Raw genomic sequence first — 15,702 nt, 5'->3', positions numbered from 1 at the left:
TAATTACCAACCCCCTCTAAAAAATAGAAGAAAAGGAGGCTAAATCAACTCAAGTAATTTGCCCAAAGTAACAATAAATGCCCTCCTATTACTGGTGCTAACCATCCTTGACTCCCTAGGACCAGAAGAAGGAAATCCAGTATGAGGAGCAAAGAAAAGGCTTAGCTCACATGGAAAGTCCTAAGCTCACTGCCTGACACATGGTCAATTCCCAGCAAATGATACCTGGTATTAGTAATAGAACTGAATTAAAAGAACCTTTAAAGGATCACATACAGTATGTGGATACCATGGACTTGTGCACATAGAAGCACGTGGTGTTAGAAGACATTTGGACAAGCGTGAAGGTCAGGAACTGTGCAGGACTACCAACAGTGTGACTGAAGTTGTTCATTATGCGCCATCTTAAGTGAGATAAGACAAAAACACAATTAAAAGCTACGTAAATAGTAAAATATGCAAATAAAACAGAAAATGTTTTAATTCCTAAATTTTCTCTTTGACTAACTTCATTATTCCTAGGTGTGTACCCTGTCCTTATACACCATGTTTCAGCATCAGAATTATGTTCCTGTCCCTTTCCACAATCAGGCCACAACCAGGCCAGCACTATCCTTCTTAGTTTTGGAAATAAGACCATGACTTCCGTCCTTGACCTTATTGGGTATATGTGCCCAGCCAAGCGGCTCAACATTCATGTTGCTGCCTATAGAACGGGAGAATTTTTAGGTAAATCTGATAAGGGATTTGTGTCTAAAGTAGGTAAGGAAATTCTATAACTCAATAGTGAAGAGACAAATAACCCAACTGAAAAATGAGCCAAAAATCGGAATAACATTAATCCAAAGAAGATATACAAATGGCCAATAAACACATGGAAAGATGCTCAACATCATTAGCCATCAGGGAAATGCAAACCAAAACCACAATGAGAACCACTTCACACTCACTAGGATGGCTACAAAAAGACAGAGAATACAAAGCGTTGGGGAGAATGTGGAGAAATGCCATCCTCATACACTGCTGATGGAACAGTAAAACGGTGCAGCAGCCTCTCTGGAAAACAATCTTGTAGTTCCTTAAAAAGTTAAACATTAGAATTACCGTATGAGCCAGCAGTTCCAGTCCTAGGTATATACCCAAGAGAAATGAAAACATACGTTCACATAAAAACCTGCACAGGAATGTTCATAGTAGCATTATTTGTGATAGCTGGAAGATAAAAACAACACAAATGTGCATTAACAGATGAATGGATAAGTAAAAGGTGCTATATCCATACAATGAAATATTATTCAGAAATAAAAATAACAAAGTACCGCTATATACTACAAAATGGAAAAATTTGAAAACATTACACTAAAGGAAGAAGACAGGTACAAAGAACCAAATGTTGTATGATTCCATTTCTATGAAATGTCCAGAATAGGCAAATCTATGGAGATAGTAGCTTGGTGGTTGCCTAGGGATGAGGACGGGGTCATGAGGCCAGGGGGAAATGATGACTGACTGTTAACGGGTATAGGATTTCTTTTCGAAGTGACGTAATAGCCTAAAATTGATTGTGGTGATGGTTGCAAAGTTCTGTGAATATACTAAAACCAACCAAATTGTGCGATTAAGTTGGTGAATTATATCTCAATAAAAGTATGATTTTTAAAAAATCCTATGCTTCCCAGGCAGCTGGCATTCATTGCAACTGGACTGTGGTGTGGATTGTGCCGTGGAGGGCAATGTGGTGTTGTCAGTAGTTAAAAGTATCAGTTTTGGAATCAGATTCACCTGGGTTCCAACACTGCTCTGCCTTTTATTGACTGCATAACTTCAGGCAACTCTGTGAGCCTTAATTTTGTCATCCATAGGATACTTGTCATAATACAGCCTTATGACTGAGTAGATCCCGTGGGATGATGCAGATGGGGTGAAGGGATTGGCATAGTACCTGGCATTTTATGAGTGCTCCATAGTAAGCAGTTGACTTCATCTCCTTCATCCTCAACATCTCCATCCACGGTCAAACCAATTGACCAGCGCTCTCTCTGATGTGACCTTGGAAATTTCACTTACAAAGTAAGTGATTTATTCAGTAGTATATTATTTCTGTCTTCATCCCTTTCCTCTGCTTTGTCCCACCCAAGCAGAGTAGTAATCGGAAATATCACCATTATATTCTTATCTCCACCAACTTTAAAAGAGGAAAAATAGTTGTCCTAGTTTAGGGAAGCAAATGAGACAGCTGTGGAAGGGTGCTCTGAGCCCACTTTACCTGGCTTTGGAGTTGACGTCATTGGACGTGAAGTGAAATGGTAGTTTTTCAGGCATAGAAGAGGAGCTTAGGTTCCTTCCCATGGAAAGAGCAATTGTCCAATGTGTTTATTCTGTCTTCCACACTGGCCAAGACAGACGCTTCAGAGAAAGCCATAAAAACCCAGGAAACATACTTAATTCACACTCTTGTACCATGGGAGACATATTACTGTTCCAACCCCAGCTGTTCATCCATCCTTGCCCTGAATATTCAACATTCATGTCCTCAAGGCAGCTTACAGATTCAAACTAATTAATTCCTCTTACTACAAGAGGGTTCCCTGCCCCCTTCTCCATCTGTGAGCTTCTGCACCGACTCCTTACTGCCACCTCATGCCTGGTTGACCTTATGCTTAAGGCCATTTAAAACTCTTGCACCATCAGTCATTTATGGAGGACCAGGAAGAGTGTTGGGCATTGGGGAGAAAGGAATATTGAGATTTGGCTCCTTTCTGAGAGGAGCTCTAAGTCTACTAGAGTGTATTTATTCTGCTATAACACAGTTGCCTAAAAATGTGTTAGTCTCCCTTGCTAGACAAACATATCTACAGATAACAATCAGGTAGGGTATAAATGTTGAAATAGCACAGAACAGCACAGAAGAGTGGTTTCTCAGAGGTCACTACACATCTCCATTTACATCTCATTGGCCAGAATTTAGCCTTATGACTTGATCTAGTTGTAAGGGAAGCTGGGGTATGTATTAATTTAATGGAGTGATAATGTGCCTGGAAACAAATTGTGGTTACGTTCCTAAGAAAGAAGAGGGGAATAAATTCTGGGAGACAATTAGCAATCTCTGTCACAGGAGGCACCAATGATTTTTAATAAGGCAGTGGTATATTTAGATCTGCGGTTATGGGTATCTCTGCTAGCCCCAAAGTATCATCAGTAGGGAAGGATGTGGGGCAGGGAAGGCAGGACAGCAAGGGAAGGGAAGCAGCCAGAGAATAACTAAAAGCCAAAATGTATTCATTAACTTTAACAACTACGAGGACCTTGTCGGTAATCTTTGAGAAATCTGTTTTATAAGAGTGATAGGGTGGACACAACGACCCATGATGACAAAATTACCATTATCTTTGTTCCTTTTGTTGATTAAGGAACTAGCAATGTATTTGGGGAGAGACAGAAGGCTGCAGAAATTATAAAGAAATCATTGTGTCGAGTGTTAAAAAAGTGTGGAGTACAGAGGAGGGAGTCATTACGTCTGACTTGAAGGAGAGCAGCAGAGGAGAAACTGGCAAACGAAAAGCTACCCCAACAAACAGACACAGGCAAAGGGCATTGGCCTCAGGAGAAACGCTATTTTGTTGTTGCTTTTTAAGTATTTCCAAGGCCAGATATGGAGTATTCTCCATATTTGCAAATTTTTTCTGTTCCGGCCATTCTTCTCATTCACTGTCTCCATTCATCCAATTAACTTCACACATGCATTTATTCTATCAACTCCATGAGGGCGGAGACTTTGTCTTCTTCATCACCACATCTTCCATGCCTACAACAGTGCCTGTTATTGGTACTTGCCCTAAGTGAACTAATCCAAGGAAGCAAGGCTAATTGGGGCTTTTAGCTCCTGCTTTTCACCATTTCCACCAGGGCATATAGGTCTACGCAGTCCCAGTCTGAACAAACCGGACGTAACCAGAGTCAGCACCTCTTTCTTCCGGGAACCACCGGCTCCTACGCAGAGCTGCGGAACCGCTACAGCGGCGGCATCCTGAAGCAGCCGGAACATAGTCGTGGCGGAACCTGAAGGAAGACGTATTTGGCGGCTGTGGAACCAAACTGCGGCGCCCACGAAGCCACCCGGACTCTGTTTGGAACGGAAGCGTAGTAGCCGCCGCTTCCTGGTTGCGGGTCGGCGCCGAGGGCCGGCCTTAGCCGCAGCGATGTTACCCTACACGGTGAATTTTAAGGTGTCGGCGCGCACCCTCACCGGGGCCCTCAGTGCCCACAACAAGGCGGCGGTGGACTGGTGAGGGCGCGGGGCTCCGAGGCCGCCAGGCTCGGCCAGGAGTTTGTGAGGGGAAGGGGACAAAACAAGAGGTTTCACCACCCCCACCCCCACCCCGCTTAGTTCGGCCTCGCAAAGACTGGGTGCCGCCCTCACACTTGGAGTTTTTCATTTAAATGCTGGATTTTTGCTGTTACGATAAAAGCTGTAAATGCCCCACGTGGGAACTTTCCCTGTGTGGATATATTTGCCCTCGTTCTACCATCTCTGTTTCTCTTTGCTCTTTTCCCCACACCTTCCTCACCCTCCCAGTCCCGTCTCTGAACCTGTCTCCAGTCACCAGCCTTCTCTCCCCAATGTCAATTCCCCTGACCACGTTCTCGTCCCCATTCTGTCTTCTTTCTCTTTCATCCCTGTTTCTTACCTTTATTCATTCAACAGTGTGCCGGACCCTGTGCCAGGCTCCGGTGCTCTCGCCGGCACTTTATTTCACCTTTATCGGTTTACTGTAAAATGACACTGCAAATTAACAACTAGACAGATATAACGCAAACTGCGGTAGCTGTGGCTACTGGGAATGTTGGCAAGAGTACGGAAACCTCCTGTTCAGTGTTTGTCTTTTTTTGATCTGGTGGGAAGGACCGGGGCTAATCACAGATACCGGGGGGCATGATCCCACGCACTTTGTGGATGCTCAGTATTAAAAGTTGAATAAGACAAGGTATAAGCCCTCAAAGACAAATAGACGACAGGAGTTGCTTTATACGTCTTCACGGCTCTACGTGCATGTCTCTCAGAACCTTCTTTTTTTATCTGAAAGAAAAACTAAACAAGCGTTTTTAAAGCTAAACTAGACATTTTATTTAAATGGTATAATGTCAAATACTAGCCTTTGGGCTTAAATAATTTTATTAATGGTGGTGCATGTTAGTTAGATTTCTCACTTATTTAGGCTGCCTCTTGGCAAGAGAGAAGTTGCTTTGCTTTGCTTTTTACTTAAATTTTAACACTTTTTGTTAGGGGCTGGCAAGGTTTAATTGCTTATGGATGTCATTCGCTGGTGGTAGTGATTGATTCCAATACTGCTCAAACGCTTCAAGTTTTAGAAAAACATAAAGCTGATGTTGTCAAGGTAAGTCAGATCCCGCTTTGACCCGATAACATGTTGTCTGTTCTAAAGTTTTAAATATCGCTAGAATCTCAGTAAGTCATATGTACACATGTTGAATAGGTTTTAAGTATGATCTATTTGGGGTAGCCTAGTATTTCCATATATAATGTCACATCAGGATGAGCTAGTATGGCTCAGATGAGCTAGAATGAGCTAAAATGCTAGTTCTTAGGTCATTTCAAAGCTGGTGGAAAACACTAATTCTACCATGTACTGGACCACTCATTCACTCATCAATTTTGAGCACCTAACATGTGCTAAGGATATAGAGATGAAAGCCCTCAAGCAATTCATTGTCTAGCGAGGAAGAATGAAAAGAAAACATACAAATACAGTGTGGTAAGTGAGACCTGCCTAATATGCTGTGGAAAGACAAAGGAGCTACAGGACATCTCGTTTTAGGGATCAGAGGAGGGTCTCAGAAGTCTTTTCATTTTAGGGACTGTAAAATAGTTGGCCAAGTGAAAATTGGGAGAGATGCACTGCAGGAAAAAGGGAGGATATACACAAAGGGAAGTAATATGTGTAAGGATGGCTAAAAGATGGGATACACATGTAGGAGTGATGAAAGAAGGCAGCTGGAGAAATTCACCTGCCCCAAAAGGTTTGTAAGATTGTGAAGGAATCTGGATTTTTAAGTAGGAGATTGATATGATCGTATTTGCATTTTAGAAAAACTCATTCTGGCAGCAGTGGAGGATCTGTTGGAAAAAGGGAAGACAAGGCAGTGGGATCATTTAGAATTGCAGTAATTTGGGCAGGAAATTCTTAGGGCCTAAAATAAAGCAGAGGCGTGAAGGAGTTCCATTTAGGAGCTAAGAGGTAAACTTGATAGCCTTTATAGTAAACAATCTTAAGGGAGAGTCAGAATAGAATGACTCCAAGGTTTCTGTTTGAGTAGTTGAATGGCAGTGTTGCTTTGATGAGGTGAGTGTGTGAGAAGTCGGTGAGTTTAAGTGTTTAACGTGCAAAGTCTGAGACACCTGGGGCAATTGAATTATACTGATCTGAAATTTTAGGGGAGTTGTTACAATTGGAGATAGAGATTTGGGGTCTTTTTCATTGTTAACAGGTTTACTGAGATATTCATACCATTTAAATTCACCCATTTAAAGCATACAATTCCCTGGCTTTCAGCATACCCACAGAGTTGTGTAGCTGTCACCACAGTCAGTTTCATAACCCCCAAAAGAAACCCTGTACCCATTAGCAGTTGCTACCCATGCCTTTTCCCCATCCCCTTCATCCCTAGGCAGCCACTAATCTACTTTCTGTCCTGTAGATTTGTCTGTTCTAGACATTTCAAATAAATGAGACGATACAATATGTGCCTAGCTTCTCTCACCTAGAATAATGTTTTCAAGGCTCATCCATGCCGTAGCATATGTCAGTACTCTGTTCCTTTTTATAGCTGAATAATATTCCACTGTATGATATACGACATTTATTTATTGATGGACATTTGGGTATTTCCCACTTTTTAGGTATTATGAATAATACTGCTGTGAACATTTGTGCACAGTCTGTTTGTGTGAACCTATGTTTTCATTTCTCTTGGGTATATGCCTAGGATTAGAATTGCTGACTCATGGCAACTCTATGTTTAACTTTTTGAGGAACTGCCAGACCATTTTCCAAAGAGGCTGCGCTATTTTACATTCCAATAGCCGCGTACGAGGGCTCCAATTTCTCCTCATCCTGAACAACACTTGTTATTATATGTCCTTTTGACTAGCCATCCTAGCAGATACGAAGTTGTTCTCATTGTGGTTTTGGTTTGCATTTCCCTGATGGCTAATGATGTTTAGCATCTTTCCATGTGTTTTTTGGCCATTTGTATATCTTCTTTGAGAAGTGTCTGTTCATTCCTTTGCCCATTTTAAAATTGTATTTTTAAAAATTTTGGAGTTGTAAGTGTTCTCTATGTATTCTAGGTACAAGTCCCTTATCAGATATATGGTTGGCAAATATTTTCCCTCATTCTGTGAGTTCTCTTTCACTTTTTTGATAGTGCCCTATGAAGCACAAAAGTTTTAAATTTTGATGTAGGGATAATGTTTTCTTTTGTTGCTGTATCCAAGAACCATTGCTCTTCCCAATGTCAATTAGATTTACACCTTTGTTTTCATCTAAGAATGTATGGTTTTAGCTCTTATATTTAAGTTTCAGATCCATTTTGACTTAATTTTTCTATGTAATGTGAAGTAGAGAAAAATACAGGTGATTTTTTTTGCGGTACGGGGGCCTCTCACTGTTGTGGCCTCTCCCGTTGCGGAGCACAGGCTCCGGACGCGGCCATGGGTCACGGGCCCAGCCGCTCCACGGCATGTGGGATCTTCCCGGACCGGGGCACGAGCCCGTGTCCCCTGCATCGGCAGGTGGACTCTCAATCACTGCGCCCAGGGAAGCCCCAGGTGATTTTTTTTTTTTTTTAATACTAACATGTATCTTGTGATCTTGCTAAACTTGTTAGATCTGGTAATTTGGGTGATTTTTTTTTTTTTTTTTTTTTTTTTTACATAGACAATCATGTTATCTTCAGATAACGACAGTTTGGGTTTTTCACTGATAATCTGGTGTCTTTTATTTCTTTTCCTTTGTGCTATTGTGTTGACTAGGACCTCTACTACAGTGAATAGAAGTGGAGGGAGGATACTCTTGTCTTATTCCTGAGCCTAGGAGGAAAGCATTCATTCAATTCTGATGTTAGGTATAGGGGGGTTTTTTGTTTTGTTTTTTGGGTTTTTTTTTTTTTTGAGAAAAAATATATTCTCCGCCCCCCACACCATTTCTGTCTTTTTGGCATTTCTGGAGTTTTCATTTCTTAGTGTAGATCTGTGTTTCAGTCTGGCGTCATATTCCTTTTGCCTGAAGAATTTCCTTTAAGTCCTTGAGGCACGTATCTGCTATTGGTTGATCCTTTCAGCTTTTATTTGGCTGAGAAACTATTTCACCAGTTTTTTTTTTTTTTCTTTTTTTTTCTTGTAGTGCTTTAGAGATACCACTCCACTATCTCCCAGCTTGGGTAATTTTTAATGAGAAATTTTTGTCTTTGTTTCCCTGTATGTTTCCCTGTATGTATCTCATTTCCTTATCTTGATTTTCAGCAGTTTGATTATGCTGTGTTTAGGTGATTTTTTTTTAACATTTTTATTGGAGTATAATTGCTTTACAATGGTGTGTTAGTTTCTGCTTTATAACGAAGCGAATCAGTTATACATATACATATATCCCCATATCTCTTCCCTGTTGCATCTCCCTCCCTCCCACCCTCCCTATCCCACCCCTCTAGGGGGTCACAAAGCACTGAGCTGATCCTCCTGTGCTATGTGGCTGCTTCCCACTAGCTATCTATTTTACATTATATATGGACATATATACACTACCACTCTCTCACTTTGTCCCAGCTTACCCTTCCCCCTCCCCGTGTCCTCAAATCCATTCTCTAGTAGGTCTGATTTTTTTTTTAAATATGTACACTGCTTGACATTTACAAAAATGGAATTCAAGTACTACACACTCACACACAGACACACACAACAATAATTCTTATCCGTGGTAGTTTTATTCTGTAAAATTGTTGCAAACACTGAGTTAACATATACTGAAACATTGATGGCTCCTCAGGGAAATACACGGTGTGGTTCCGAGTGAGCCTTTAGTCACAATATTTTCATCAACTGATTGATACATAACCTTGTTTTTTATGTGTTTCTGTTAAAAGACATTATATATTGTTGATTTATTATCATTGAGCTCATGACCGATAGCACTATAATTCATGCCTGGACAAAGGTTATTTCACGTGTCTTTTTTCTGTAAGGCACGTCACAACTTCTTGTGGTTAGGAGCACTAGAGAGCACTTCACTGCTGCGCTTGAGGACCATTTTAAACAGTGAAATCGTCAACATAGAAGCACAAAAATGCAAAAAACGTGGTACTTAATAGACCTCAGAAAAGACATTTGTTTACATTATGAGAACTGGAACAAGAGTGCCTCATTCAACCACAGCTGGGATGCGGTTGCATGTTGAGTGACTCAGATTTTTCACTACCCTGCACATGTCCATGAATGACTGCAAAAGCACTGCGAATACTGATTTCGCAAATAAAACCACAAATACATTTTAGCGAGTAAGCAAATTCACAAATACAGAATCTGCAAATAATGAGGAGGGAGAGTATACATACATTCATACATGTGAATATACGTATATACACATTCAAACATATATGCATATATATATGGCTACACACACATTTTATTAAAAAAATTCTTGCCTGAGGAAAAGATGTGTTGGAGTAGAAACCTAAGGCTTATTTAACACTGGAGTTCAGAAAACTTTTTGTTTCCATCTTTTTCATGAAGGCTGTTGGAATTGGTTAGCATGCTTCCCTAACCTAGCATTTTCTATGAGTGCTTACTTACAAATACACACATCTGTGTGTCTGTGTACACATGTCTACATAGGTATATATTTGAAGAGTCTGTGGTGTTAAGTTAGTTTACTGAACACATACTCGAACGTCAGCTGCAGGCACTGTGTTAAGGCTGGGGGATAGAAATGTGAGCGAGGCCTTGGTGATCCTGCCCTATGGAGTGAGATTGGTGATAGGGTTGGTGATAGGTCAAAAGAAAGTAAACAGAATAATTACAAAGTGTTGTGTGGGAAATGTTCTGAAGTAAGCAAGTAGGATGCTGAGCTAGAGGGGAGGGGAGGTTGTGTCCAGGGAAGGCCTTGGCTCAGAGTAAGGACTCTGTGTTTTATTCCTTACTCTGCCAGTATTCGATGCTCAGTTAATTTCTTGATTTTGTGCTGGGATTCTTGTGTTTTTTATTTTTTAAAAAAACTATTCTTAATGATATTACTAAAACTATGATGCACAAATTTGTTTTTTAGGGAAAAAACTGTTAACGTTATTTTCCAATTTTATGAGAGGGATAGCCAGAGTTTTTGTTTGCTTTTGTTTTTTCCTTTGCAAGGTTTTTGTAGCTGTAAGTTGTCTCCTTTTAATTAGAAGAATAGAATGCAGGAAAAGATTCTGCTTAGCAATTTAGGATTTTACATGTTATGTCAGAATTAGGTTTTATGGTTATTACTGTGATCAAATGATATACCAATGATCATACCATTTTAAGATATGGTATTCTGGAGTTTTTTACCTGAATTCCCCATATTATTAAGGTTGTGCATCATTTTTCATATTTTAAAGGCAGGAACATTGTGATATTTTCAAAAATACTTTAATTGCAACTTTTAAAAGATATAAATAATAAAAATTTCTGACTTTCAAGATGGAAGCTAGTTTCCTTTTTTAAAAATTTTTATTGGAGTATAGTTGATTTACAATGTTGTGTTAGTTTCTGCTATACAGCAAAATGAATCAGTTATACATACACACATATCCACTTTTTTTTTTAGATTCTTTTCCCATATAGCCCATTACAGAGTATTAAGTAGAGTTCCCTGTGCTGTACAGCAGGTTCTTATTAGTTATCTATTTTATATATAGTAGTGTGTAAATGTCAATCCCAATCTCTCAATTTATCCCTCCCCCTGCCCTTATCACTTGCTAATCATAAATTTGTTTACTATATTCGCGACTCTACTTCTGTTTTGTAAATAAGTTCATTTGTACCCTTTTTTTAAAGATTCTGCATATAAGCAATATCATGATATTTGTCTTTCTGTACCTGACTTACTTCACTCAGTATGATAATGTCTGGGTCCATTCATGTTGCTGTAAATGGCATTATTTTGTTCTTTTTTATGGATGAGTAATATTCCATTGTAGGTATGTACCACATTTTTATCCATTCCTCCATTGAGGGACATTTAGTTTGCTTTCATGTCCTGCCTATTGTAAATAGTGCTTCAATGAACATTGGGGTGCATGTATCTTTTTGAATTATGGTTTTCTCCGGGTATGTGCCCAGGAGTGGGATTGCTGGGTCATATGGTAGTTCTATTTTTAGTTTTTTAAGGAACCTCCATACTGTTCTCCATAGTGGCTGTACCAATTTATATTCCCACCAACAGTGTGGGAGGGTTCCCTAGTTTCCTATTTTTATAATATAAGTGTAGAATGGAGTTTGGGTTCCAGTTGGCGTTTTATGAAAATTGTGTATAGTTTCATCCAGTGCAAGTATTTACTTGATTTGATTTCTTCTTGATACTAGGTTAAATGGGCCAGGGAAAATTATCACCATAACATTGGCTCGCCATATTCCTTGCGCTTAGCTTCTGCTGATGTCAATGGAAAGATCATCGTTTGGGATGTAGCAGCAGGAGTAGCTCAGTGTGAGATCCAAGAGCATGCCAAGCCTATTCAGGGTGAGGAAAGTCTGTACTCCACCAAGCGTCTGTATTAATACACTTACTCTTAGAGTGGTTGGTTTTTCCCTTTCGTTTAATTTCATCACTTCTCAGTTAACTCTTGATTGTGTTTAGCCTGTTCTGCTGATCCGAATCTAGCTTTCTTTTCCTTATCAATACGCTTCTGGGCTTATTTCCTCAAATCTCAGTTGATTTGTGCTTTGGTAAAATGCATTAATTTCAGTCTTGCCCTCAGTTGAGCATGATGAGAAAAATTAAGCTCCTGTAAACAGTCTTGTAAATGTAAGCTAGAATATAAGTAAGCTGGCCCGAACCGCTCTTTTGAATTAGCCCTCAGTGCTTACTTTCTCTTAATAGAGATACAATTTTTTCCTCATTTTCATATAGATCATTTGTTCGCTTGCTTATGTTACTGACCTATAATCAATACAGTATTCCTGGGCTCTTCAGGCTTTGACTGAGTGGCTCTCTTGACTGAGTGAATCTTTTAAATGACTATTTAAAAATTACTGATCAAGTACTTACTGTACTATTGAACTAGATCCTTATCCTCTTTATTGTTATGGAAAAACATGAAATTCTGTAAAGTCCCATTAAGTAATTCCACAAAAACATTAGGAGAGTCTGACATTGATCATGGCTAGGACAGTCTTTGACATAAAGTTTTAAATAATGAATAGTGTAAATTGCTTTGTATTTTCTTTGAAGTAATATTTCAGATTACTTGGAAATTTTGACCTCTAGATTCTAATGTCCAGACAGCTCATTTTTATATAAAATTAGCTTTTCCTATCAATCCTGACACATATATGCAACATTGAAGGGGGGTAGTTAAGATTTTAAGGACTATGTAAACACACACACACATACACACACGCACAACTAGATATCAAGGACACATTAGACAAGTAATTTGAAGTGGGTGATTTCTGAATTTTGCCTTTATTTTTCTGGTCTTTACAGATGTTCAGTGGTTATGGAATCAAGATGCTTCCCGAGATTTATTGCTTGCTATCCATCCGCCAAATTATATTGTGCTCTGGAATGCAGATACTGGCACCAAACTCTGGAAGAAGAGCTATGCAGATAACATTCTTTCTTTTTCTTTTGATCCTTTTGATCCCTCACATTTAACTTGTGAGTACTAGTTTCTTGTGGAAAATGAGTTGAGGTGTTTGTAACATATATGGTTAATGCTACACACACACACACACCCCCTTCATACACCTATAATGTTAAAATGAGAAACACATCTAGTTCATATATTTTCAGCTCTTATTAAAGATACTATGATGGTTAGAAATTTAAATCAGCAAGCCAGACCTTCACTGTGTGGAATTTGTGAACAAAATTAGATTAGTCAGAGAAAGAGAGAGTAGCTGTGTTACTCTAATTCAGACTTAATTAAATTTTTTTCTAGGAACATCGAAAGAACCTGAGTCAAGGGTTTCATTTAGTCTGTGGCCAAATTCATTTCTTCCTTTTTAAAAAACTGTTTTAATTCATGCCGTGTATTTTGAGTGCCATAAACAGACGCATGTCAGGAAAAGACCAAGCCCAAGGGATTTTTTTCTCGTGGAGGCAGTTTTTCCCAATGTGCTTTTGATATTTTACTGAGCTACTGATCTAAAAATCAGATTCTAGACAGATTTTTTTTGTGACTAAATTATGTAGAAAATATTTTTTATTCAGTTATCCAACAGATATTTCTTGAGCTATTATTATACGCCAGGAGGTAAAGGGAGTGGGGGAATGGGAGTGGGCAAGTTGTTGTATTAGATAAAGTGGTCAAAGTAGGTTTTATTTTGATATTTGATCAACGACTTGAAAGAGGTAAGGGGATTAACTATGGTAAAGAATGTTTTCCCTGGATTTGAATGACTCAAAATTCTAACATGTATCCACCAACATTTATTGAGGGGTGTGTGTATGTGTGAGTTGATGGAGGGAGAGTAGGTGTATGTGTGAGTTGATGGAGGGAGAGTAGGACAGACAAGTAGAAATTAAAATGGGAAACACAGCTGTATAAATAATTGCAATACAATGTGTTTAGGCTTCGTATTTATAAATGTGTGTATATGAACGTATGTGTACACTCACTCACTCATTCACTCACTAGTTTGCTGTGAAATGCAGTGCTGTGGGAGCACAGAGGAGGGCTGGCCTAGCTGGCAGCGTCAGGGAGTGAGGGCATCACAAAAGAAGGGGAATGACTGGGACCTTGAAGGGTGACTTCTGTAATCTGAAAGGAGACAAGGCTTCAGGCTAATATACTGCATCTCTGTAATTTGGTTGATGAAAGTACTATATATTTCAAAGCATCAGTTGACCTAACATCTTTAATTTGCTCATTGAATGTGCTGGGGTTGTCATGATTCTTGAATGCTGCTTTGTTCCCTGTGTTTAAAGCAGCCTTGCTGATTGCCAGGATAGATAAGACTTTTATAATCAGATATGTATTAGTATTAGCCCGTTTTGAGGGGGATTATTTTTTCATCCATAAAAAGGCATAATTTGTATTGTTAAATGTGGTGCTGCCTCCTTGAATATTTCCATTTTCTGTACACTTAGTAAACTGCTGTTGGCACTTTAATTTTACTCTAGATGTAAAGAGAAAAAGAACACTCTTTACACATGCCGAGGTTCAATTTGATACGCAAGAAGAAAAAGGAAAATATATTTAGACTGAGTAGCTCATGATAATGATGAAAAATTAGTATCATCAAGTCAAATATTTGAACTTACCAAGTGTGGTATGCAGAGCCTCTTACATATGGGATTTTTTATTTCTTCTGTGAATTTTATATTCTGAAAGTCTTTGGATTTTGAAGTTATGGGATATAATGAGGAAAGGTTTTTAATGAAAGTCCATGCACTGAATATATTTGGAAGAACAAACATTTGTTCTTTCTGCCAGTAACCTTCTGGTATCTTTTTAATTAAAACATTAATTTGGAATGCTGAGCTTGGAGGCCTCTGATGAATTGTAATGGACCACCAGTTTCACTTTAACTTGGGGAACATTCCCGTTATGTTATGACTGCATAACACTGCCAGTTCTATATTATTAAAATTATCATTACCTTGCTCTCAAAATTGTATTGGAATAAAACTATGCTATACTTGATTAAACTTTAATTAGAGTTTTGCTTCTCTCAATACAGTACTCACCAGTGAGGGCATTGTATTCATCTCAGACTTCTCTCCATCCAAGCCACCCTCAGGCCCTGGGAAAAAAGTGTACATATCCAGCCCACACTCCAGCCCAGCTCACAACAAGCTGGCTGCAGCCACAGGGGCCAAGAAGGCTCTTAATAAAGTGAAAATCTTAATCACGCAAGAGAAACCTAGGTAAGTTACAAGTGTAAAACTAACAGCAACATTCATTTATTTATTCAACATTTATCTAGTTATAATCTATTCATGAAAACCTCATTTTTGGAGATGTACTAAGATTAATTTTCTTCTTCATGTTACCCTTTCTTGTTTGTAGTTTTGAATTTATAAGAGGAAAAATGTTTTTTGTTTCTTCCCCTAAGAAGAGATTTAGCATTAACGTGGCTCCTTTGTTTCCAGTAATGTGGTAAACGTCCCCCATTGATTTTGACACATGAAAAGTTTTGACTTCTGAAAATAAGAGATAAAGATTCTAAAATTATGGCCATTGAACACATTAAAAATTGGGGGACAAAAGCTGGATTTTCATTTTAAATACATTTTCCTGACTTAAATGCTGTGTAATCTCATTAGCCAATAAAATATAGGTGTTTTTCTCATGCATGTAAAGATGTTTCCCGTACTGGTTAAGGGCCAAGATTCTAAGGGAAGCTGTAGCTCTGTGACTCAAAGTATAATTTAATCGTGCTCAAATTTCACTCTCGCAATCTCTAAGATAGTGTTTGAAAGGATTTCTTAGGGTTGTAAGGAT

General features: G+C 38.9%; 1 protein-coding gene and 1 long non-coding RNA gene across 5 annotated transcripts in view; one reads left to right on the top strand and one right to left on the bottom strand.

Moving 5' to 3' along the window:
- Positions 1–960: 960 nt before the first annotated feature.
- On the bottom strand, positions 961–4,818 carry LOC137208695 (uncharacterized). Its single transcript, XR_010935727.1, has 4 exons — positions 4,689–4,818; positions 2,267–2,406; positions 1,943–2,049; positions 961–1,212 (listed from the first exon to the last, which is right to left on the bottom strand). It is a non-coding gene; the product is annotated as an uncharacterized lncRNA (long non-coding RNA).
- Positions 4,035–15,702, top strand: part of WDR11 (WD repeat domain 11) — an 80,464-nt gene continuing 68,796 nt past the window's right edge. The window contains exons 1-5 of one of the 4 annotated variants that reach the window (XM_067709218.1): positions 4,035–4,285; positions 5,285–5,396; positions 11,618–11,771; positions 12,738–12,911; positions 14,939–15,125. In XM_067709218.1, coding sequence (XP_067565319.1) covers positions 4,200–4,285; positions 5,285–5,396; positions 11,618–11,771; positions 12,738–12,911; positions 14,939–15,125 — 713 coding nt within the window. In that variant the 5' untranslated portion in view covers positions 4,035–4,199. The remainder of the gene's footprint in view (positions 4,286–5,284; positions 5,397–11,617; positions 11,772–12,737; positions 12,912–14,938; positions 15,126–15,702) is intronic. The other 3 variants (XM_067709219.1, XM_067709217.1, XM_067709220.1) reach the window with 3 other exon arrangements.

Source organism: Pseudorca crassidens, chromosome 16 (genome assembly GCF_039906515.1).
Source record: "Pseudorca crassidens isolate mPseCra1 chromosome 16, mPseCra1.hap1, whole genome shotgun sequence".
Lineage (NCBI taxonomy): Eukaryota > Metazoa > Chordata > Mammalia > Artiodactyla > Delphinidae > Pseudorca > Pseudorca crassidens.
Note: the sequence above shows the minus strand (reverse complement) of the source record. Positions and strands in the feature narration are given on the sequence as shown.